At 45.6% G+C, this 21,563-nt stretch overlaps 3 protein-coding genes across 5 annotated transcripts in view; 1 reads left to right on the top strand and 2 right to left on the bottom strand.

Annotated features, from left to right (window-relative positions):
• Positions 1-9,560, bottom strand: part of LOC149440459 (uncharacterized) — a 200,408-nt gene extending 190,848 nt beyond the window's left edge. The window contains exons 1-4 of the mRNA XM_089658510.1: positions 9,458-9,560; positions 6,412-6,526; positions 5,858-5,992; positions 5,648-5,771 (exon numbers count right to left, since the gene is read on the bottom strand). Coding sequence (XP_089514636.1) covers positions 5,648-5,771; positions 5,858-5,992; positions 6,412-6,507 — 355 coding nt within the window. The 5' untranslated portion in view covers positions 6,508-6,526; positions 9,458-9,560. The remainder of the gene's footprint in view (positions 1-5,647; positions 5,772-5,857; positions 5,993-6,411; positions 6,527-9,457) is intronic.
• On the bottom strand, positions 1,631-5,204 carry LOC149440460 (uncharacterized). The gene is made up of 4 exons (XM_089658580.1): positions 4,951-5,204; positions 4,665-4,871; positions 4,272-4,407; positions 1,631-4,004 (listed from the first exon to the last, which is right to left on the bottom strand). The coding sequence occupies exons 1-4, from the start codon at positions 5,077-5,079 to the stop codon at positions 3,214-3,216; spliced, it is 1,263 nt and encodes a 420-aa protein (XP_089514706.1). The 5' UTR covers positions 5,080-5,204; the 3' UTR covers positions 1,631-3,213.
• A 536-nt stretch (positions 9,561-10,096) lies between the features above and the next one.
• On the top strand, positions 10,097-19,194 carry LOC149440458 (uncharacterized). 3 transcript variants are annotated; one of them, XM_089658549.1, is made up of 8 exons: positions 10,097-10,139; positions 12,714-12,828; positions 14,364-14,468; positions 14,555-14,678; positions 14,794-14,993; positions 15,076-15,285; positions 15,441-15,564; positions 17,777-19,194. In XM_089658549.1, the coding sequence occupies exons 2-8, from the start codon at positions 12,733-12,735 to the stop codon at positions 18,856-18,858; spliced, it is 1,941 nt and encodes a 646-aa protein (XP_089514675.1). In that variant the 5' UTR covers positions 10,097-10,139; positions 12,714-12,732; the 3' UTR covers positions 18,859-19,194. The 3 variants fall into 3 exon arrangements, with proteins under 3 accessions (XP_089514675.1, XP_089514676.1, XP_089514674.1); XM_089658550.1 differs by having other exon boundaries at positions 14,334-14,468; positions 14,896-14,993; XM_089658548.1 differs by having other exon boundaries at positions 14,334-14,468.
• Positions 19,195-21,563: the final 2,369 nt, after the last annotated feature.

Here is a 21,563-nt window from a genome sequence, read left to right as displayed (position 1 = left end):
CCTCTCAGGATGGCCATTGGTTGATGGTTGCTAATTGGATTTCCTCAGGATGACAGTTGGTTGATGGTTGCAAGTGGAATCTTCTTAGGATGGTGGTTGGTTGATGGTTGCTGGCAGGATCCTCTCAGGACAGTGATTGGTTGATGGTTGCTGGCAGGATCCTCTCAGGATGGTGGTTAGTTGCTGGTGGGATCCTCTCAGGATGGCCATTGGTTGATGGTTGCTGGTGGGATCTCCTCAGGATGACAGTTGGTTGATGGTTGCTAGTGGAATCTTCTTAGGATGGTGGTTGGTTGATGGTTGCTGTCAGGATCCTCTTAGGACAGCGGTTTGTTGATGGTTGCTGGTGGGATCCTCTCAGGATGGTGGTTGGTTGATTCAGGATGGCGGTTGGTTGATGGTTGCTTGTGGGATCTCCTCAGGATGGCAGTTGGTTAATGGTTGCTGGTGGGATCTTCTCAGGACTGCGTGATCACATGGAGGTGGCAAGGAACTGGTGGTCTCGGGGTGCCATCACAGCTCTGGATCAACGGTCTCCCACACCAAACCCAGAGAGAGAGAGAGACTTGAGTAAGTATATCTGCCTTCATCAGGCATGGAGGGGGAGACTATCAGGATAGGCCTTTGGGAAGGGGGTAGGGGGGCGAGAGGATGCATTCCAAAATCCACGAATAGAACTAATAACATTTATAATGAATAACACCAGAGAATGTGGATCCCGGGAATATTCGGTGGCCTCAGGGCAGGGGTCTCCAAACTATGGCCTTACATGAGAGTCCCCATCAGGGTCACCCCTTACATGAGAGTCACCATCAGAGTCACCCCTTCCATGAGAGTCCCCATAAGGGTCACTCCTTACATAAGAATCCCCATCAGAGTCACCCCTTCCGTGAGAGTCCCCATCAGGGTCAGCCCTTCCATGAGAGTCCCAATCAAGGTCACTCCTTACATGACAGCCCCCCTTAGAGTCACCCCTTCCATGAGAGTCCCCATCAGAGTCAGCCCTTACATGAGAGTCGCCATCAAGGTCACTCCTTACATGACAGCCCCCATCAGAGTTACCCCTTCCATGAAAGTCCCCATCAGGGTCACCCCTAACATGAGAGTCCCCGTCAGAGTCACCCCTTCCATGAGAGTTCCTATGAGGGTCACCCCTTCCATTAGAGTCCCCATCAAGGTCACTCCTTACATGACAGCCCCCGTCAGTCACCACTTCCATGAGGGTCCCCATCAAGGTCACCCCTTCCATGAGAGTCCCGATCAGAGTCACCCCTTAAATGAGAGTCCCATTAGGGTCACTCCTCACATCAGTGTCCTCCTCAGATTACCCTCTTGCATGACAGTCCCTATCAAAGTACCCTTCTACACGAGAGTCCCCATCAGAGTCACCCCTGACATGAGTGTCCCCATCACAGAAGGAGACCCCTGGCTTAGGGGATCAGGAAGAATATTTTTTCCCGTCAGAGGAAATCAGTCCAAGCTTTCTAGGGGTTTTCTTTGCCTTCCTCTGGATGAACCGTGGGTGCAGGGCTCTGTATGTGGAGGATTTCTGTTACTGGCTGAACTTCATGGACTTTTTTCAGCCCGACTAACTATGGAGCCATTTAGTAATGCAGATCTGAAGGCAGACTTTTATAAATCTATTTATAAAACATGATTTTAAGAATATAAATATTTTGTCTTTGTTTCATACTTAAAAATATTTGCATTTGTACCTAATAAATATGAATTCTTACATCTGAGAATGTCATAAAAGGTCATATTTCCAACGTTTCACAGGCAGGTGGCACTCTCCAAGCAAATGAAGCTGCCTGTGCAAGCTGAAAACTGTTGCACTGAAATGATCAGCCTTGTCATTCCTCTTTAGTTTGTCCAGGAGCAATATCTAGCTCTTCTCTCACCATGATGTCTTCCTATGAAGCTTCTGCTGAAGGTCAGGGGAGATCAGACTACACTGCTAGAGGGACTCAACCAGTAGTGACCCCCCCTCCTTCTCTCTCACCATGATGTCCTCCATGGAAGCTTCTGCTGAAGGTCAGGGGAGATCAGACTACACTGCTAGAGGGACCCAACCAGTAGTGACCCCCCCCTCCTTCTCTCTCACCATGATGTCCTCCATGGAAGCTTCTGCTGAAGGTCAGGAAAGATCAGACTACACTGCTAGAGGGACCAGAACAGCAGTGACCCCCCCTCCTTCTCTCTCACCATGATGTCCTCCATGGAAGCTTCTGCTGAAGGTCAGGGGAGCTCAGACTACACTGCTAGAGGGACCCAACCAGCAGTGCCCCCCCCCCTCCTTCTCTCTCACCATGATGTCCTTCATGGAAGCTTCTGCTGAAGGTCAGGGGAGATCAGACTACACTGCTAGAGGGACCCAACCAGCAGTGCCCCCCCCCTTCCTTCTCTCTCACCATGATGGCCTTCATGGAAGCTTCTGCTGAAGGTCAGGGGAGATCAAACTACACTGCTAGAGGGACCCAACCAGCAGTGACACCCCCCCTTCTCTCTCACCATGATGTCCTCCATGGAAGCTTCTGCTGAAGGTCAGGGGAGATCAGACTACACTGCTAGAGGGACCAGAACAGCAGTGACCCCCCCCCCTTCTCTCTCACCATGGTGTCCTCCATGGAAGCTTCTGCTGAAGGTCAGGGGAGATCAGACTCCACTGCTAGAAGGACCCAACCAGCAGTGACCCCTCTCCTTCTCTTTCACCATGATGTCCTCCATGGAAGCTTCTGCTGAAGGTCAGGGGAGATCAGACTACACTGCTAGAGGGACCCAACCAGCATTGACCACCCCTCCTTCTCTCTCACCATGATGTCCTCCATGGAAGCTTCTGCTGAAGGTCAGGGGAGATCAAACTACACTGCTAGTGGGACCCAACCAGCAGTGACCCCTCCCTCCTTCTCTCTCACCATGATGTCCTCCATGGAAGCTTCTGCTCAAGGTCAGGGGAGATCAGACTACACTGCTAGAGGGACCCAACCAGCAGTGACCCCCCCCCCCCCTCCTAGCAGAGGAAGCCAGGCACAACTTTGAAGTCTTTAGTGATCTCTGATCTCCTTATAGAGTGTTTCTTCCATTATAAAGATCAGAGGAGTGCTCAGCCACGTGTTTTCTGAGGTGTATATCAAGGTGTGCTTCTTCCCAGTGAGATCTCTGGTCTGCGGCAACATATCATCCATAGAGAAGACATTTCCCGCACTCAGGACACTAATGCACCTCAAGGGTTTTGTGGAGTTTCTGATGTTTGTTAAGACAAGACTTCTGTGAGAAACATTTCCCGCACTTAGGGCAGGAATATGGCTTTTCCCCCGTGTGAGATCTTTGATGTTTGACAACTTCTGATTTCCGTGTATAACATTTCCCGCACTCGGGACAGGAAAATGGCCTCTCCCCCGTGTGTAGTCTCTGATGTCTGGAAAGATGGCTCCCCTGTGAAAAACATTTTCTGCACTCAGGGCAGGAATATAACTTCTCCCCCGTGTGCAATCTCTGATGTCTGACAAGGCTGGTCTTATCCGAAAAGCATTTCCAGCACTCAGAACAGGAATAGGGCTTCTCACCCGTGTGCATCCTCTGGTGTCTGGAAAGATGGGACTTCTGTGAAAAACTTTTTCCGCACTCAGGGCAGGAAAAAGGCTTCTCCCCTGTGTGAGATCGTTGATGTCTGAACAGTACTGATTTATGAAGAAAACATTTTCCGCACTCAGGACAGGCATGAAGCTCCTCACGTGTGTGGGATTTCTGATGTGTTGTAAAACTTTCCCCATAGTCAGGACAGGAATATATCTGCTCCCCCTGAACCCCGGCCCCATCCCCCACAGTACGAGGTTTCTCAGAGTCAGAGGGACTCCATGGTCTCTCCACACTGGGAAGTCCACCATCCATAGTGGAGCTCATTGTCTTTTCTCCGGCACAATCTCCTGGGATGTCCTCATCTTCCATTTTACAACCTGGAGATAAAGTGAGACAATCCTTTGAGGGTTTCTCCATGGCGGGTCCTGGAAAAATAGAAAAACATCATCAATAGATAGGAGAGGGTTAGTTCACTTCCATCAAGATTCCATCTGGATCAGGGAGATAGGAGGGAGCAGATGTTCTCTGTGGATGTCCCAACCAGCTGGAACTCCTCCCCTCTTCAGTCAAAGGGCCTTTGGTCCTCCCAGATCACTTCTACATTTACACCGCCTTGTCAGAGGAGCAGGAACCAATGGGGGCTGGGGGGGCGGTAACAGAGCAGAGATAAGAGAAGAATATATTCTGGTCACCTGTGCTGATCGCTGTAGGAGTGTCCTCCTCTATGAATGTCCTCCTCATTCCAGCCTCCTCCGTATATTGCTGATCATCCCTCACATACGTCTCTTCTACTTCACCCTCAACTTTCATGTTCATCAGATCTTCACCCTAAACCAACAGAATGGCAGAAAATAACATCTGTAACATAGAAGGATTTATGATGTGAGATCACATAGAACATCTCATCTTGTAGAGTCCACACATCGTCTCCACATGTCAGAGTGTTCCATCACTTTATGTTCCCGACCCTCAACTCCACCGACCTGATGATGGTGAGGGATGGTGTGACCTTCCTGTGTGGAATCCTGGGAATACAGAGGATGGGGACATCTCTCTGGTGGGTTCCCATGACTGGATCCATCTACCTGATGATGGCGAGGGATGGTGTGATCTTCCTGTGTGGAATCCCAGGAATACAGAGGACGGGGACATCTCTCTGGTGGGTTTCTCATATTAGGTGGCTTTATCATATCATTGTGCCCTCCTGAAAGCTCCTCCATCACTCCATACTCCTCATCCTCCTCTTTATACTCTTCCTTAGGAACAATATGATCATCCCTGAGGTTTCCACTCTAGATATATAATAAAACATTCATTGTAACAAACATGCCGTGTATAAAGTATAACTACTAGAGATTGTCAATCACCTACCTGATAATGGTGAGGGATGGTGTGATCTTCCTGTGTGGAATTCCGGGAATACAGAGGACGGGGACATCTCTCATTTGGCTCCATCATAGCATCTTTATAGAGATCCTTGTGTCCTTCTGAAAACTTCATCACTCCATAATCCTCGTCCTCCTCTTTATACTCTTCTTTAAGAATAATGTTAAAATCCCTGAGGTTTCTATTCTAAATATATAATAAACCATTTATTGTAACAAACATGCTTGTGTATGAGTAATAATTACCAGTGATTGTTCATCATCTACCTGATCATAGTAAGGGATGGTGTGACCTTCCTGTGTGGAATCCCAGGAATACAGAGGATGGGAACATCTCTCTGGTGGGTTCCCATGACTGGATCCATCTACCTGATGATGATGAGGGATGGTGTGATCTTCCTGTGTGGAATCCCAGGAATACAGAGGACGGGGACATCTCTGTGGTGGGTTCCCATGACTGGATCCATCTACCTGATGATGGTGAGGGATGGTGTGACCTCCCTGTGTGGAATCCCGGGAATACAGAGGATGGGGACGTCTCTCTGGTGGGTTCCCATGACTGGATCCATCTGTAATAAACACACACTGACTGAATCCATTGTTTCTATGTGTTTATCAGATGATGGGGGATCTAGGTGGAACCTCCGTACTGCTCTCTCCTTTCCAATAAAGTCTCCTCTTACCCGGTGATGTGAGGGGCGGCTGATTGTCCATCATGACGTCCTTGTAGAGGTCCTTGTGTCCTTCTAAATACTCCCACTCCTCCATGGAGAAATAGACAGTGACACCCTGACACCTTATAGGAACCTGACACACACAATGGTACAGTCACCATCCAGACACATCCCTTGTCTGTTACTGGAGAATGTCCCAGAATTCCCGGCACCGCTCACCTCTCCTGTCAGCAGCTCCATCATCTTCTTGGTGACTTCTAGAATCTTCTCCATGTTGTGTCTCTCAGGGTTTAGGGAGTCACATGGAGGCACTGTGATGGTCATATGATCACCTGACTTCAGAAGAGGAAATCTCTGTATTGAGGAACCAATAGGAATATCATGTTAGACTCCCAGAATCCTTCTCACCTCTCCGATCAGGTCTATGTTTTATTAATAGAGATGAGAGTGATGTCATGTGACCTCCCAGAATCCTCCTCACGTCTCCGGTCAGGTCTGTGTTTTATTATTAGAGATGAGAGTGACATCATGTGACCTCCCAGAATCCTCCTCACCTCTCCAGTCAGGTCTGGGTTTTATTAATAGAGATGAGAGTGATGTCATGTGACCTCCCAGAATCCTCCTCACGTCTCCGGTCAGGTCTGTGTTGTATTAATAGAGATGAGAGTTATGTCATGTGACCTCCCAGAATCATCCTCACCTCTCCAGTCAGGTCCGTGTTTTATTAATAGAGATGAGAGTGATGTCATGTGACCTCCCAGAATCCTCCTCACCTCTCCGGTCAGCAGGTAGATGATCTCCAGGGTGAGGTTTAGTATCCTCTCGATCATGTGACTCCGGTCCTCCTCCATTCTCAGTGATGTGGTCATGTGAACTATGCCGGTTTCTCTAGATAGATGGTGGAGAATTATCCGGACTGTAAAATACTAGGATAGGAATAAAAGGGGTTTATATGTGGGCAGACCCTAGTAGTGACTGGCACATGTAGATTGGGTTATGGGTCCAGTTATAACAGTTATACCCCCTCTTCCTTACATTTTAGAGTTTTGGAAATGTTCTGGCAGATTGCTTTCACCTCCCCCTCCCCCTTCCCCTCTCTACTGCGCTGGTCACATTTCCCCCAAGGCAAGAACAACCCTCACCAATTCAATTGGTGGCTCTCCAATGACTTTGGAGATTCTCAGAATGACATAACTTCGAGACTCTTTCAAAATCCCACATACCGAATTTCTCTGCTACGTTCAATTGTTATATTGTGTCTACTGCCTAATGAAATCAACATTCTCACTTTCCTCATTCGCAAATCGGGGCAATACTTATCACCATTCATCTGGCCTAATTTCCTTCATCCAATCATCTCTCAATAAGTTCCACACGTGAAACAACATTGCATACCAAACCCAATGTATGAGGTAGATAACCCCGCCCCTCTCAATAAAACAGAGTGTGAGATCATCCAGAGTTTTAGGGCATTGGATCTGGTGGACACTGAAGAACCTGGTTCTACGTTGATAGACCAAGACTGGATGGATAGTTGGTCAGCGAGACCTCAAAGATTGAAAAACGTACTTCCGCTTCACTATTCATATAAAATGCTTCTCCACTGGTGCTACACCCTGGCCCATCTATCTAAAAGTATACCTACTTACCCCCCCAAGTTTCTAGTTGGGCCCCATGACACACATATGGTGGACCTGCCTTCGAGAGAATATATGCTGGATACGAGTGTATACCCTGATTAATACTGTGCTCTCATGCAATCTGGGTGAAGAACCATTGGAGACCTTACTACACAAGTCTACAGAAATGGTGGCCAAACACCAACAAACTCAGACTACTCATATTTTAAGGCAACTAAGCAAACTATGGTGAAATCATGAAAATGTCCTCCTCAAGCTGAGACTTAACTAAAAACAGGGTTGCTGGTACAAAGGCACAAGGAAACGTAACTATATTAAATGATATTTATAATACATTCCTGAAGATTTGGCAACACAGCTTTGACATACCACGTTTGACCTTCTAACCTCACTCCGAACCGGACTTGTTCTAATGGACTGTTACATACCCCTTTTTCTCTCCTTTCTTTTCCCTTCTTGTCTTTTCTCCATCCCTCTTCTTTCTCCTTCTATACTACAATACTTACCCCACGCCATGGAATTTAGCCATTATACCTACCCCCAAATCTTGTTGGCAGCGGCAGCCATGATTCTGATATCAAAACCATTTCCCATGGACGTATATACAGTACGTAGGTTGGAAATAACAAACGCAACACACAGAACTGAAACACCGTTTGCCAATCATCTGTTCCTATGAAGGAGCTCTCCATGTCTACGCACGATCACCAGATCCAACGCCCTAAAACTCTGGATGATCCCACACTCTATTTTATAGAGGGAGCGGGGTTATCCACCTCATTCCCCCAATATTGGCTGTTCTCAGACCCCTTCTTATGGTAAGGGGTGGGGTTATCTACCTTGGGGTTATTTACCCGTTCTCCCATTATTGGCTAATTTCAAACCCTCTCTTATAGTAAGGGGCGGGGTTATCCACCTCCTCCCCCCAATATTAGCTGATTTCAGACCCCTTCTTATAGTAAAAGGCAGGGTTATCCCCCCACTATTGGCTGATCTCAGACCCCTTCTTGTGGTAAGGGGTTGGGTTATCCACCTCCTATTTAATTATTGTCTGATCTCAGACACTTTCTTATAATAAGGGGTGGGGTTACCCACCTCCTCTTTAATTATTGGCTGGTCTTAGACCCTTTCTTATATTAACGGGTGGTGTTATCCATCTCCTCCTTAATTATTGGCTGATCTCAGCCCCTTCTTATAGAGAGGGGTGAGGTGAGGTTATCCACCTCCTCATTTATTGGCTGATCTCAGACCCCTTCTTAAAGTAAAGGGCAGGGTTATCCACCTCCTCCTCAATTATTAGATGATCTCAGACCCCTTCTTATAGTAAGAGGTGGGGTTAGCCTCCTCCTCCTTAATTATTGGCTGATCTCAGACCCCTTTTTATAGAGAGGGGTGGGGTTATCCACCTCCTTAATTATTGGCTGATCTCAGACCCCTTCTTATAGTAAGGGGCAGAGTACCTCCTTCCCCTTATTATTGGCTGCTTTGAGGCTGGTGACCAGGGTTACAAGTTGTGCAGGGAATTATGGGTGAGCACAAAAACTAATCAACTAAAAATTCAACCAAAATTCGGATCCTGGAAATTGTGGTTAAATTTCAGTACAACCCAAATCTGAATCTCATCCTTTGTTCCAAGAGACTGCTAAGGTGAGAAGGGTGAGACATCTCCAAAATGAAGAGAATGTTTCGGCCCGGTAAGTGGGGGAATATTCTGCCCCTGAAGAGGTTAATCTGAGTTCCCACACTATATATGTGTGTATCATCATCTGCTGGAGATAAAAGACGTCACAGTGACCATGGAGGAAGAGGACGGGCATGACGGTGGAGGAAGAGGACGGAAGTGACGGTGGAGGAAGAGGACGGACGTGACGGTGGAGGAAGAGGACGGACGTGATGGTGGAGGAAGAGGACGGACGTGACGGTGGAGGAAGAGGACGGACATGACGGTGGAGGAAGAGGACGAACGTGACAGTGGAGAAAGAGGATGGACGTGATGATGGAGGAAGAGAACGGACACGACGGTGGAGGAAGAGGACGGATGTGATGGTGGAGGAAGAGGACGGATGTGATGGTGGAGGAAGAGGACAGATGTGACGATGGAGGAAGAGGACAGACGTGAAGATGGAGGAAGAGGACGGACGAGGTTACTGGGTCTAAATAGGAACTAAGATCTTATTACCTCCTCTGCTGCCACTTTCACCAATGTCTCCTTTCTACTTCCTCCTGACCTCTCATCGGGAACTTCCTATTAATACTTGACATGACTTCCATTTTGTACTTGACATCACTTCCTGTCTTCCATAGAGACTTCCTGTGTGGGTAGAAGTGAGATCACCACCTTGTGGAGCCCAGAGGAACTGTAGCCCCGAGAAAGGTCTCCTTGTGGATTATGTATTAAATTTATCACCTAGACTAGGCAGTCGTATATTTCTGTCCCCCTTGGTAGGAGTGGAGGTGACCCCTCTATGAGGATCTACAGTCCATACACACCCAGCACAAGGCCAGGTCACACTATGGGGGTTGATTTACTAAAAATGGTGCAGCTGTGCATACTAACCAATCAGCCTCCAGGTTTTATTGTCAAAGCTTAACAGAACAAACTGAATTTAGAAGCCGATTGGCTTCCATGCACAGCTGCATCAGATACTGAATGCACTACTTATGGTAAAACCCGCCCCAGTCTATGTTTCTCGGGGCTGTAGTTCTTCTGAGCTTCACAAGGTGGCAATCTACGTATCCCAAGACAGAACATCTCTATGGTCAACTGACAGGAAGTGAAGTCAAGTATAGACGGGGAAATCCAGGTGAGAGGTGAGTCTGGAGGAAGCAGAGAGGAGACATTGCTGGAGCTGGCAGCAAAGGTAATATTTTATATTTACATGCAGTAACCCTCCCGTTGGGAAGATATCGAGGTCTGAGGACCCCCGAACTTAGTGTGGAGGAGGGAAAAGTTGGGTTGCTCTCTGTGTATTCCTCATTTCTCTAAAATAAACAAAAGTGAATAACCAAACCATTCAACGGGACCATAAACCATACTTGGTAGACTCTACGTGGCTGTCAAAGAACGGTCATTATACCTTCCATGGTTCAGTGTTTTGTGAATGGCTCATCGGACATGGTGGAAAACCATTAGTGGACCAAAGTCAGAACACGCAGAGACCTTAATTAGCTGGTTGTAAAGGGTTAATGGCCATCCTAGCAGAACAGACACTTTTATATATCCATCGTAAAACCATGTAGGAGTAACACCTCCAGATGTGTGGCTCACTTGACGTGAAAATGCCCAATCTCAAACTCCCAGTTCCCAAAATTCACTTGTAATCCATTGGAAGGATAACTGGAAAGCCAGAACACTGATAAGCAGAGACCCTAATTAGCTGGTTGTTAAAGGTCAATGGCCACTTTAACAGCACTAAGTGGAGCGTGGACATGGACACTTTTCTATAGGCATCATAAAACCATGTAGGAGGTAAGATGATCATCACACCTTCGAAGTGTGGCCTGAAAATGCCCCAGTCTGGGAGGTCGATTGCTTCATCTTAGGAAGCCACATTTTAAAGGTAGGTCATGGGCGGTCTTGTTCATGAGGTCATTTTATGGTGCAGGATAAAATAATGAAAACTGAATGACCAAACCAATCAATGGGACCATAAACCCTACTTAGTAGACTCTACGTGGCTGACAAAGAATGGTCATTACACCTTCCATGGTCCAGTATTTTGTGAATGGCTCATCGGACATGGTGGAAAACCAGTAGTGGACCAAAGTCAGAACACGCAGAGACCTTAATTAGCTGGTTGTAAAGGGTTAATGGCCATCCTAACAGAACAGACACTTTTATATATCCATCATAGAAACCATGTAGGAGTAACACCTCCAGATGTGTGGCTCACTTGACCTGAAAATGCCCGATCTCAAACTCCCAGTTCCCAAAATTGACTTGTAATCCATTGGAAGGACACCAGGAAAGCCAGAACACTGATAACCAGAGACCCTAATTATCTGGTTGTAAAAGGTCAATGGCCACTTTAACAGCACTAAGTGGAGGGTGGACAGGGACACTTTTCTATAGGCATCATAAAACCATGTAGGAGTAACACCTCCAGATGTGTGGCTCACTTGACCTGAAAATGCCCGATCTCAAACTCCCAGTTCCCAAAATTCACTTGTAATCCATTGAAAGGACTCCAGGAAAGCCAGAACACTGATAAGCAGAGACCCTAATTAGCTGGTCATAAAAGGTCAATGGCCACTTTAGCAGCACTAAGTGGAGGGTGGACATGGATACTTTTCTATAGGCATCGTAAAACCATGTATGAGGTATGATGATCATCACACCTTGGAAGTGTGGCCCGAAAATGCCCCAGTCTACGAGGTCCATTACTTCATCTTAGTATGCCACATATCAAAGGTAGGTCATGGGCGGTCTTGTTCATGAGGTCATTTTATGGTGCAGGATAAAATAATCAAAACTGAATGACCAAACCATTCAATGGGACCATAAACCCTACTTAGTAGACTCTACATGGCTGCCAAAGAATGGTCATTACACCTTCCATGGTCCGGTATTTTGTGAATGGCTCATCGGACATGGTGGAAAACCATTAGTGAACCAAAGTCAGAACATGCAGAGACCTTAATTAGCTGGTTGTAAAGGGTTAATGGCCATCCTAACAGAACAGACACTTTTATATAGCCATCGTAAAACCATGTAGGAGTAACACCTCCAGATGTGTGGTTCACTTGATCTGAAAATGCCCAATCTCAAACTCCCAGTTCCCAAAATTCACTTGTAATCCATTGGAAGGACACCAAGAAATCCAGAACACTAATAACCAGAGACCCTAATTATCTGGTTGTAAAAGGTCAATGACTACTTTAACAGCACTAAGTGGAGGGTGGACACTTTTCTATAGGCATCGTAAAACCATGTAGAAGGTAGATGATCACACCTTCGAAGTGTGGCTCTCTTGGCCTGAAAATGCCCCAGTCTGGGAGGTCCATTACTTCATCTTAGGAAGCCACATTTCAAAGGTAGGTTATGGGCGGTCTTGTTCATGAAGTCATTTTATGGTGCAGGATAAAACATGAGCTATTGGAGTGTTTAAAATCATTATGTGTTTGGAAAACTGTATCTGAGGGAGTGGCGCTGCATGATCCCTTCAGCCACTCCTTAGACCTCTCGATTGGTCGGGTCATTTATGTGAACATCCTCCTTAAGCACCCTTAAAAAAAGAGGCTGCATCAGCAGTCTAGAGCTATCAACGAAATGAAGAACAAAATCCAAAACTCCTATTTCTTGAAATGCCAAAGACTTTGAAATCTTTAAACCCTGCAAGAACCTAAAGACCAAAGACTGGTTCTGTACTTTTTCTTTGTTATTCCCTTTTATTTTTCTGTTTCTATTCAGATAATTCTCCATTATTCATCTACAGAGAAACCCACATAGATCACATGACCACATCAATGAGGATGGAGGAGGACCGGAGTCACATGACCGAGAGGATACTAAACCTCACCCTGGAGATCATCTACCTGCTGACCGGAGAGGTGAGGAGAATTCTGGGAGGTCACATGACATCACTCTCATCTCTATTAATAAACCACAGGCCTGACCGGAGAGGTGAGGAGGATTCTGGGAGCTCACATGACATCACTCCTATCTCTATTAATAAAACACAGACCAGACCGGAGAGGTGAGGAGGATTCTGGGAGGTCACATGACATCACTCTTATCTCTATTAATAAAACACAGACCTGACCGGAGAGGTGAGGAGGATTCTGGGAGGTCACATGACATCACTCCTATCTCTATTAATAAAACACAGACCAGACCGGAGAGGTAAGGAGGATTCTGGGAGGTCACATGACATCACTCTCATCTCTATTAACCTCCTTAGCGGTATTCCCGAGTGTAGCTCGAGATAAAATTTGAGTACCAAGAGCGGTAACCCCGAGCTACACTCGGGCTTACCATGCGGCGTTGCTCAGGGAGTCCCTGTAGCACTTACCTTGTCCTTCGCTCCCATGATGTGTCCCCTGCAGCATCCCCGACAATCTCCTCCGGGCCGATGCCGGCATCCGGCTTCCGTGTTCCGGTCCCTGTGACGTTGGGACGTACAGGCACCAGAACCGGTGGCAAATTTGAAATTTTTTAAAAATTTCATTTTTAAAAAAATGACTATTACATAGTAAAACATTGCTGTTCACATTCAATGCATTTCACATACATTTTGTCCCTATTGCTTTGTCCTGTGCTCTGCCTGCATTTTGTCTGTTCTTTCTGCCTGGAAACTTAGAAAAGTCCATGGCGTCCAAAAAGCGTCCCTTTACGTCAAAAGCGGTTTTAGACCAGCTAGAGAACAGCGATAGTAAATCAGAACCACTTGCAAAATTGAGTGATAATGATTCGAGGGGAAATTCGTCATCAGACACTGAGATTTTGCGACTTTGCTCAGCGATGTGCGAATTTGCCTCTGTATTTCAAATTTCAGTGTTTTTGGTTTGATTATATTATTGAATTACATTTATTATTATTATATTATTATTTTTTATGATTATTTATTAAATTATAATTTATGATTTTGTGTTTCAAATTTTATCCTACCCGGGATGTTTACTAGACTCTTGTTCGTACAGATTTCAGTGAGTTATTCCTAAAAATTACAGCCTACAATAAAAAACTACATATTTCCATGCAAAAAAATGGTACCGCTTTCAGCACAAAAAATCGGAAATAATCAGACCGCCGAGGAGGTTAATAAAACACGGACCTGACCAGAGTGGTGAGGAGGATTCTGGGAGGTCACATGACATCACTCCTATCTCTATTAATAAAACACAGACCTGACCGGGGAGGTGAGGAGGATTCTGGGAGGTCACATGACATCACTCCGATCTCTATTAATAAAACACAGACCTGACCGGAGAGGTGAGGAGGATTCTGGGAGGTCACATGACATTACTCTCATCTCTATTATTAAAACACAGACCTGACCGGAGAGGTGAGGAGGATTCTGGGAGGATCTCATTATACTGATCTTCTTTCATTATAGAATTCTCCTCCTGTGAAATTTTCCAACCAGGTGACCGTCACAGTGCCTCCACCAAACTCCATGAAACTCAAGAGACACAACATGCAGAAGATTCTAGAAGTCACCAAGAAGATGATGAAGCTGCTGACAGGAGAGGTGAGCGGTGCCGGGAATTCTGGGACATTCTCCAGTAAAAGACAAGGGATGTGTCTGGATGGTGACTGTATCATTGTGTGTGTCAGGTTCCTATAAGGTGTCAGGATGTCACTGTCTATTTCTCCATGGAGGAGTGGGAGTATTTAGAAGGACACAAGGACCTCTACAAGGACGTCATGATGGACAATCAGCCGCCCCTCACATCACCGGGTAAGAGGAGACTTTATTGGAAAGGAGAGAGCAGTACGGAGGGTCCACCTAGATCCTCCATCATCTGATAAACACATAGAAACAATGGATCAGTCAGTGTGTGTGTTTCCTACAGATGGATCCAGTCATGGGAACCCACCAGAGAGATGTCCCTGTCCTCTGTATTCCTGGGATTCCACACAGGAAGGTCACACCATCTCTCACCATCATCAGGTAGATGGATCCAGTCATGGGAACCCACCAGAGAGATGTCCCCGTCCTCTGTATTCCCGGGATTCCACACAGGAAGGTCACACCATCTCTCACCATCATCAGGTAGATGAGGAACAATCGTTATGATTTACTGTATATACAAGCTTGTTTGTTTAAATTAATTAAAGCTGAATTTTACGCTTAGGGTAGAAACCTCAGGGATTATAACATTGTTATTAAAGAAGAGAATAAAGAGGAGGATGAGGAGTATTGTTTGATGAAGGAGCATTCTGAAGGACACAAAGACATCATGATGGAGCCATCAAGTAACAGAAACCCACCAGAGAGATGTCCCCATCCTCTGTATTCCCAGGATTCCACACAGGAAGGTCACACCATCCCTCACCATCATCAGGTAGGTGGAGTTGAGGGTCGGGAACATAAAGTGATGGAACCCTCTGACATGTGGAGACGATCTGTGGACTCTACAAGATGAGATGTTCTATGTGATCTCACATCATAAATCCTTCTATGTTACAGTTGTTATTTTCTGCCATTCTGTTGGTTTAGGGTGAAGATCTGATTATCATAAAAGTTGAGGGTGAAGTAGAAGAACCGTATGTTAGGGATGATCAGCAGTCTATGGAGGAGGCTGGAATGAGGAGGACATTCAAAGAGATGGAGATCAGCACAGGTAAACCATAATATATTCTTCGGTACATGTTTCCTGAAACAGTTGAGCTCTGTTAAAGGCTAATAAAGCATCTGGATCAGATGGCTTACACCCATGTATGCTCAAAGAGTTGAGTTCTAGTAAAGGTGAATAAAGCACCTGGACCAGATGACTTACACTCTTGTGTCCTCAAAGAGTTGAGCTCTGTTAAAGGTGAATAAAGCATCTGGACCAGGTGACTTACACCCATGTGTCCTCAAAACATCTGAGCAAGATGACATACATCCATGTGTCCTCAAAGAGTTGAGCTCTGTTAAAGGTAAAAAAGCATCTGGACCAGATGACTTACACCCATGTGTCCTCAAAGCATCTGAACAAGATGACTTACACCCATGTGTCTTCAAAGAGTTGAGCTCTGTTAAAGGTGAAAAAAGCATCTATACCAGATGACTTACACTCATGTGTCCTCAAAGCATCTGAACAAGATGGCTTACACCCATGTGTCCTCAAAGAGTTGAGCTCTGTTAAAGGTGAATAAGCACCTGGACCAGTTGGCTTAGACCCAGGTATCCTCAAAGAGTTGAGCCCTGTAAAAGGTGAATTAACACCTGAACCAGTTGGCTTACACCCATGTGTCCTCAAAGAGTTGAGCTCTGTTAAAGGTGAAAAAAGCACCTGAACCAGAAGGCTTACACCTATGTGTCCTCAAAAGGTTGAGCTCTTTAAAAGGTGAATAAGCACCTGGACCAGATGGCTTACAGCCATGTGTCCTCAAGGAGTTGAGCTCTGTTAAAGGTGAATAAAGCATCTATACCAGATGACTTACACTCATGTGTCCTCAAAGCATCTGAACAAGATGGCTTACACCCATGTGTCCTCAAAGAGTTGAGCTCTGTTAAAGGTGAATAAGCACCTGGACCAGTTGGCTTAGACCCATGTATCCTCAAAGAGTTGAGCCCTGTAAAAGGTGAATTAACACCTGAACCAGTTGGCTTACACCCATGTGTCCTCAAAGAGTTGAGCTCTGTTAAAGGTGAAAAAAGCACCTGAACCAGAAGGCTTACACCTATGTGTCCTCAAAAGGTTGAGCTCTTTAAAAGGTGAATAAGCACCTGGACCAGATGGCTTACAGCCATGTGTCCTCAAGGAGTTGAGCTCTGTTAAAGGTGAATAAAGCATCTGGACCAGATGACTTACACCCATGTGTCCTCAAAGCATCTGAACAAGATGACTTACATCCATGTGTCCTAAAAAGGTTGAGCCCTGTCTAAGGTGAATAAAGCACCTGAACCAGACGGCTTACACCCATGTGTCCTCAAAGAGTTGAGCTCTGTTAAAGGTGAATAAAGCATCTGGACCAGATGACTTACACCCTTATGTCATCATAGCATCTGACCAAGATGACTTACACCCATGTGTCCTCAAAGAGTTGAGCTCTATTAAAGGTGAAAAAAACATCTGGACCAGATGACTTACACCCATGTGTCCTCGAAGCATCTGAACAAGATGGCTTACACCCATGTGTCCTCAAGGAGTTGAGCTCTGTTAAAGGTGAAAAAAGCATCTGGACCAGATGGCTTACACTATTGTGTCCTCAAAGAGTTGAGCTCTTAAAGGTGAATAAAGCACCTGAACCAGAAGGGTTACACCCATGTGTCCTCAAAGAGTTGAGCTCTGTTAAAGGTGAAAAAAGCATCTGGACCAGACTGCTTACACCCATGTGTCCTCAAAGAGTTGAGCTCTGTTAAAGGTGAAAAAAGCATCTGGACCAGACTGCTTACACCCATGTGTCCTCAAAGAGTTGAGCTCTGTTAAAGGTGAAAAAAGCATCTGAACAAGATGGCTTACACCCATGTGTCCTCAAAGAGTTGAGCTCTGTTAAAGGTAAATAAGCACCTGGACAAGACCGCTTGCACCCATGTGTCCTCAAAGAGTTGAGCCCTGTAAAAGGTGAATAGAACGCCTGCACCAGATGGCTTACACCCATGTGTCCTCAAAGAGTTGAGTTCTAGTAAAGGTGAATAAAGCACCTGGACCAGATGACTTACACTCTTGTGTCCTCAAAGAGTTGAGCTCTGTTAAAGGTGAATAAAGCATCTGGACCAGATGACTTACACCCTTGTGTCCTCAAAGCATCTGAACAAGATGGCTTACATCTATGTGTGCTCAAAGAGTTGAGCTCTGGTTTAGGTGAATGAATCCCCTCAGTAATGTTTTTTTTATATTTTTCTAGGACACACCCTCATGAAATCCTCAAAGAACCATCTCACTTCATCGCTAGGTTCTAAATTAGAAGATGAGGATTGTATATGGGAAAAGACAATGAGCTCCACTATGAATGGTGGACTTCCCAGTGTGGAGAGACCATGGAATCCCTCGGACTCTGAGCAACCTCGTACTGTGGGGAATGGGGCCGGGATTCAGGGGGAGAAGAAATTTCCCTGTCCTGAATGCAGGGAAAGCTTTGGCTGTGAATTAAGTCTTTCTCTACATCAGAGATACCACAGTGGGGAGAATCTTCATTCCTGTCCTGAGTGCAGGAAATTTTTTCTTCATAAATCTGCACTGCTCAGACATCAGGGGTCTCACAAGGGTGAAAAGCCATATCCCTGTCCTGAATGCGGGAAATGTTTTTCACGGAAGTCCAATCTTTCTGCACATCAGAGACTGCACACGGGGGAGGAGCTACATTCTTGTCCGGAGTGCGGGAAATGTTTTCCTCAGAAATCCATTTTGTCCGCGCATCAGAGATTGCACACGGGTGAAGCTCTGCATTCCTGTCCCGAGTGCGGGAAAGGTTTTCTTCATAAATCACAGCTGGTCACACATTGGATGTCTCACACAGGGGAGAAGCCGTATTCCTGTTCTGAGTGCGGGAAAGGTTTTTCGCGCAAGTCCAATTTTTCTGCCCATCAAAGATGCCACACGAAGGAGAAGCCGTTTTCTTGCTCCGAGTGTGAGAAGTGTTTCGTTTATAAAATCGATCTCACTATTCATCAGAGGTCCCACACGGGGGAGAAGCCGTACTCCTGTCCCGAGTGTGGGAAATGTTTCTTACGCAAATCCAATCTGGCCGTGCACCTGAAATACCACAGGGGCGAAAAACCGCATTCCTGCTCAGAGTGCGGGAAAAGTTTTCTCTGGAAAGCAGACCTCGAAAGACATATGAGAATTCACACGGGGGAGAAGCCGTATTCCTGTCATGAGTGCGGGAAATGTTTCACACAGAAGACTCACCTTTTCAATCATTACAAATCCCACGTGACCCCCAAGGGGAAGTTAGTGTCTCAAGTGCGGGAAATGTCTTCTCTATGAATCATGTTTTGCCGTACATCACGCTGGGAAGAAGGACACCTTGGTATACGCCTCAGAAAACACACGTTCTTCTGATCTTTATAATGTAGGAAATCACGAGTGGAAGAGAGCGCATGACGTGTAGTCTGTTCTCCCCAACACTTCAGCAGAAGCCACGAGGGAAGACATGGCGGCGACAGATGACATTGATATTGCTTGTAGATGAACGGCCAGGGAGATCAGATTACACAGCAAGACTACCTAGTTCAACCATTGCTCCATCTGCTGGCTGAAAGCGGTATATTACCTTTTACGATGTTACATTGCATCGTTTTACAGAATAAATATGGAAATATATCAACAGTCATTTTGATTCTTTAACACCCTATAGCAGAAATACTACAGGCCAGCACGGCGTGCAAAATCACATACAGTTGCAAAAAGTATGTGAACCCCTTGGGATTACGTGGAGTTTTGCATGATTTGGGCATAAAATGTGCTCTGAACGTCATCTAAGTCACAATAGAAGAACACAGTCTGCTGAACATAATACTACACAAACATTAGATGTTGCCATGGTTTAATTGCACATAACATGTAAACATTCACAGTGCAGGGAGGAAAAAGTATGTGAGCCCCTAGCTTAATGACTTCTCCCAGAGCTAATTGGAGCCAGGAGTGAGCCAACCTTGACTCCAATCAGTGTGATGATATGGGATGTGTTGCTGACAGCTGTCCTGCCCTTAAAAAACACACCTGTTTTGGGTTTACTGGTTTCAAGAAGCACTGTCTGATGTGAACCATGCCTCGCAGAAAAGAGCTCTCAGAAGACCTACGATCAAGAATTGTTGACTTGCATGAAGCTGGAAAGGGTTACAAATGTATCTCCAAAAGCCTTGATGTTAATGTGTCCACGGTAAGACAGACTGTCTACAAATGGAGAAAGTTTAGCACTGTTGCTACTCTCCCTAGGCGTGGTCGTCCTGTAAAAATGACTGCAAGAGCACAGCGCAGAATGCTGCATGAGGTAAAGAAGAATCCCAGAGTGTCAGCTAAAGACCTACAGAAATCTCTGGCACATGCTAACATTTTTGTTGACACATCTACAATAAGGAAAACATTAAACAAGAATGGAGTACATGGGAGGACACCACGGAGGAAGCCATTGCTGTCCATAAAGAATATTGCAGCACGTTTGAAGTTTGCAAAAGAGCACCTGGATGTTCCACAGCACTACTGGCAAAATATACTGTGGACAGATGAAACCAAGATTGAGTTGTTTGGGAAGAACACACAACACTATGTGTGGAGAAAAAAAGGCACAGCACACCAACATCAAAACTTCATCCCCACTGTAAAACATGGCGGAGGGAGCATCATGGTTTGGGGCTGCTTTGCTGCCTCAGGGCCTGGACAGATTGTTGTCATCGATAGGAAAATGAATTCCAGAGTTTATCAAGACATTTTGCAGGAAAACGTACGACCATCTGTCTTCCAACTGAAGCTCCGCAGAGGATGGGTGATGCAACAGGACAATGACCCAAAGCATACAAGTAATTCAACAAAACAATGGCTGCAACAGCACAGAATACGCCTTCTGGAGTGGCCCAGTTAGGGTCCTGACCTCAACCCGATTGAAATGCTGTGGCATGACATTAAGAGAGAAATTCACACCAGACATCCCAAGAATATTGCTACACTGAAACAGTTTTGTGAAGAGGAGTGGTCTAAAATTACTCCAGATCGTTGTGCAGGTCTGATCTGCAACTACAGGAAACGTTTGGTTGAGGTTATTGCTGCCAAAGGAGGGTCAACCAGTTATTAAGTCCAAAGGTTCACATACGTTTTCCTCCCTGCACTGTGAATGTTTACATGTTATGTGCAATTAAACCATGGCAACATCTAATGTTTGTGTAGTATTATGTTCAACAGACTGTGTTCTTCTATTGTTGTGACTTAGATGACGTTCAGAGCACATTTTATGCCCAATTCATGCAAAACTCCACGTAATCCCAAGGGGTTCACATACTTTTTCTTGCAACTGTATATATAGCTCCACCATTCGCGGCGGCGGCTGTCAGTCACCGGGTCCTGGCGATCGCCGAGTATTACCGATGGGGGAGAGACCTGTGTCTGAACAATACAGATCTCTCGCCCCTGTAAACTCCTGCACACTGCTTTGTGTGGCTCTGCGTAGCAGTATGCGTACAGTGAAACAGCACAGAGTTAACCTTTTGATCGCCCCTCATGTTAACCCGATCCTGCCCAGTGCCATTAGTACAGTGTTAGGGCTTTATATTAGCACTGATCACTGTATTGGTGCCACTGGGGATGTGTTTAATTTTTTTCAGCCAAGACACGGAGCAGAATACATTTTGGCCGAAATTTATGACAAAATTTGATTTTTTAAGTTTTTTTACTGGACATGTTTAATAGCAAAAAGTCAAAAATATTGTTTTTTTCCCCCCAAATTGTCAGCTTTTTTTGTTTATAGCGCCAAAAATAAAAAACGCACAGGTGATCAAATGCCGCCGAAAGAAAGCTCCATTCGTGGGAAAAAAAGGACGTCAATTTCATTTGGGTGCAGTGTTGCATGACCGCACAATTGTCAGTGAAAGTAACGCAGTGCCATATCACAAATAATGGCCTGGTCAGGAAGGGGGGGAAATCCTCTGGAAGGCGAGGGGTTAAAGGTTGCTTCCAGATTCTGAAAAGCCCCCCCCCCC

This window comes from Staurois parvus, unplaced genomic scaffold, assembly GCF_062004578.1.
Source record: "Staurois parvus isolate SC_StPar_1 unplaced genomic scaffold, SC_StPar_1.0 ptg001079l, whole genome shotgun sequence".
Taxonomy (NCBI): domain Eukaryota; kingdom Metazoa; phylum Chordata; class Amphibia; order Anura; family Ranidae; genus Staurois; species Staurois parvus.
This window is presented reverse-complemented; position numbering and strand designations above follow the sequence as displayed.

Excerpts from the sequence above, each read along its gene's own strand:
- LOC149440458 (XM_089658548.1), top strand. The coding sequence starts at position 12,733 with ATGACCACATCAATGAGGATGGAGGAGGACCGGAGTCACATGACCGAG. Across the intron at positions 14,469-14,554 it reads TGAAGCTGCTGACAGGAGAG|GTTCCTATAAGGTGTCAGGA; the intron begins GTGAGCGGTGCC and ends TGTGTGTGTCAG. Across the intron at positions 15,286-15,440 it reads CCATCCCTCACCATCATCAG|GGTGAAGATCTGATTATCAT; the intron begins GTAGGTGGAGTT and ends CTGTTGGTTTAG.
- LOC149440460 (XM_089658580.1), bottom strand. The coding sequence starts at position 5,079 with ATGAAGTTTTCAGAAGGACACAAGGATCTCTATAAAGATGCTATGATG. Across the intron at positions 4,872-4,950 it reads CCATCCCTCACCATTATCAG|AGTGGAAACCTCAGGGATGA; the intron begins GTAGGTGATTGA and ends TTATATATCTAG. Across the intron at positions 4,005-4,271 it reads TCCTACAGCGATCAGCACAG|GACCCGCCATGGAGAAACCC; the intron begins GTGACCAGAATA and ends CTATTTTTCCAG.